This window comes from Chanodichthys erythropterus, chromosome 10 (genome assembly GCF_024489055.1).
Source record: "Chanodichthys erythropterus isolate Z2021 chromosome 10, ASM2448905v1, whole genome shotgun sequence".
Lineage (NCBI taxonomy): Eukaryota > Metazoa > Chordata > Actinopteri > Cypriniformes > Xenocyprididae > Chanodichthys > Chanodichthys erythropterus.
Window position 1 is genome coordinate 11,625,551 of NC_090230.1, and position 1,950 is coordinate 11,627,500.

General features: G+C 44.5%; 1 protein-coding gene across 1 annotated transcript; it reads right to left on the reverse strand.

The window, feature by feature from the left end:
* Positions 1–531: 531 nt before the first annotated feature.
* tmem264 (transmembrane protein 264) lies at positions 532–1,518 on the reverse strand. The gene has a single exon (XM_067398608.1). It carries the CDS (start codon positions 1,516–1,518, stop codon positions 532–534), a length of 987 nt encoding a protein of 328 aa, XP_067254709.1.
* Positions 1,519–1,950: the final 432 nt, after the last annotated feature.

The following is a 1,950-nucleotide window of genomic DNA, read 5'->3' on the forward strand; positions in this document are numbered from 1 at the left end:
TTTTATTTTCGAGGCGAAAATTGGCTCTGAATGTGAAAATGTGAACTGAAATGTGGACTGCATTGATTTTTTTCTTTTCTTAACCAGTATCTTTCAGTGAAACAACACATAAATCATTTTTTTATTGTGTTCCAAACAAGAAAAAGTTATTTACCAATGTGGTAAGATAAATATTCTAAATGTAAGTACTAGCCCACACAATTTTGATTAAGTGTAAAGTTATCTTCTTTTAAGGATGTTTAGACATTTCTACTGGAAAACAAGATGAAAATAATGACTAAGAATTTGTGGCGACTCAAGATGCCTAGTCAATGCAGTCAATTTCGACCAAAGTCTAGCTAAATGTCTGTGGTATGGGCTGCACAGTCTCATTAATATCATGTCATACAACGTGATAAGAAACAACGGGAAAGTACAGTAAAAATCATACAGTGTACACCCGGATTAACATTAGAACAAAAATCTCAAAGCAGTTCATGTTGTGCGTTGTCCAAATATCCTCAGTGCAAACTCTTGTAATTCTGCCTTTTGTCATGTTTCCTCAAGTTCGGGTTCTTCTGGAAGTGTGGTGAGATCTTGTATGACTACCTGCGGAGTTGGCATGGTGACAGACATTGGCATTGCAACTGGCACTGCCCTTCGAGAACTTTGTGGCACCGCGTCCCTCTGTAGTTCCGGAGGGAGAGCAGGTGTCGGCGCCTCCTGCAGGTGTCTCCGGTACTGCACGAAGCTGCACGTCTTCAAGACAATGGCGAGGATGTTTTTACCCATAAGTATTCCAGACACACGGACGTCCCTATAAAACACCATATTCCCACCCCGTATAAAAATCGTAATAATGTTGATGGCGACCAAACTGAGAATGGGATACAACAACATCTTGTGTGGCACAATGTTAACACCTTGCATGCTTATTTCGCTTAGCGACACACACGGCAGTATCAGAAGTAGTATGTAGCAGTAGAAAAAAGTAAGGCCCTCCACCCACAGGGGGAGCCCTTTTCTTTGAGGCTCCCATAGGCTGGCCTGAATGTCCAAGATGTCAAGAAGATCAACCACAACCCAGAACAGTCGACTCCTCAGCTCCTCCCTCTTCTTAAGTGGCCGAACGTATTCCATGTGGTCGATGGCTGCCAGCGTAATATAAAGTCCCGGCACAAACACGGAAAGCAGCACCGTGAAAGCCTTGCAGGTAAGAGCTTCCGCTTTCTCGCCTTCCGCCTTGTAGTTCTGGTAGACGAAGTAGACCTTGATCTCGAGCACAAAGACGTAGAAGAACCAGAGGATCATGGCGTAGCCGCGTTTAGCAGTTCGTACCTCGGCACCAACCCATACAGCAATGTACCGCAGCACGATGAGGAAGCACACGTCGCCAACCATCACCATGATGCAGACGCCCACCTTCCGTGGACCTTGATTCTGCTCCACAAGGTAGGCGTCCAGCAGCGCCATGCTACTCATGATAAGAACACACGAAAGGCAAACGTGTGGCTTGTTGGAAGGGGGTGGTGGGGCCATGTTGATTATGAAGAGCAAATTAATAACAATGGGTAGTGGAATGTTCAATCAAACCAATTTTTCTAGACCCATATGAGTTGCTTAACTGTTCATCCCAAAGGAACAGCAGTCCTGGAAACGGTAGTTAATCTAAATCGGCTTAATAGCACAGCAACCTGTTCCTCAAAATGAGGCGTGATGGGAGGATGAGCTAATGAGGAGGCAAAAAAAAAAGAGCTAAACAAGATTGAGCTAAACTTGCTGTTTCTAAATTCAGCCCAAGGCTGAAAACAACCTAATGCACAGGATGCACTTCAGGGTACCACACAGCAAACCTGGTACCACTGTCAGTCATTAGTCCTCTTGCCTTAACTCACTCCCACAGTCTTCAGAGTGAATGTAGGCAACCTGTGCATCACAGACGCTTCGGTTTTCATTAATCGTTAATTGCAT

What these genes read in the sequence shown, in the direction of transcription:
- tmem264 (XM_067398608.1), bottom strand. Translation starts at nt 1,518, where the DNA reads ATGGCCCCACCACCCCCTTCCAACAAGCCACACGTTTGCCTTTCGTGT.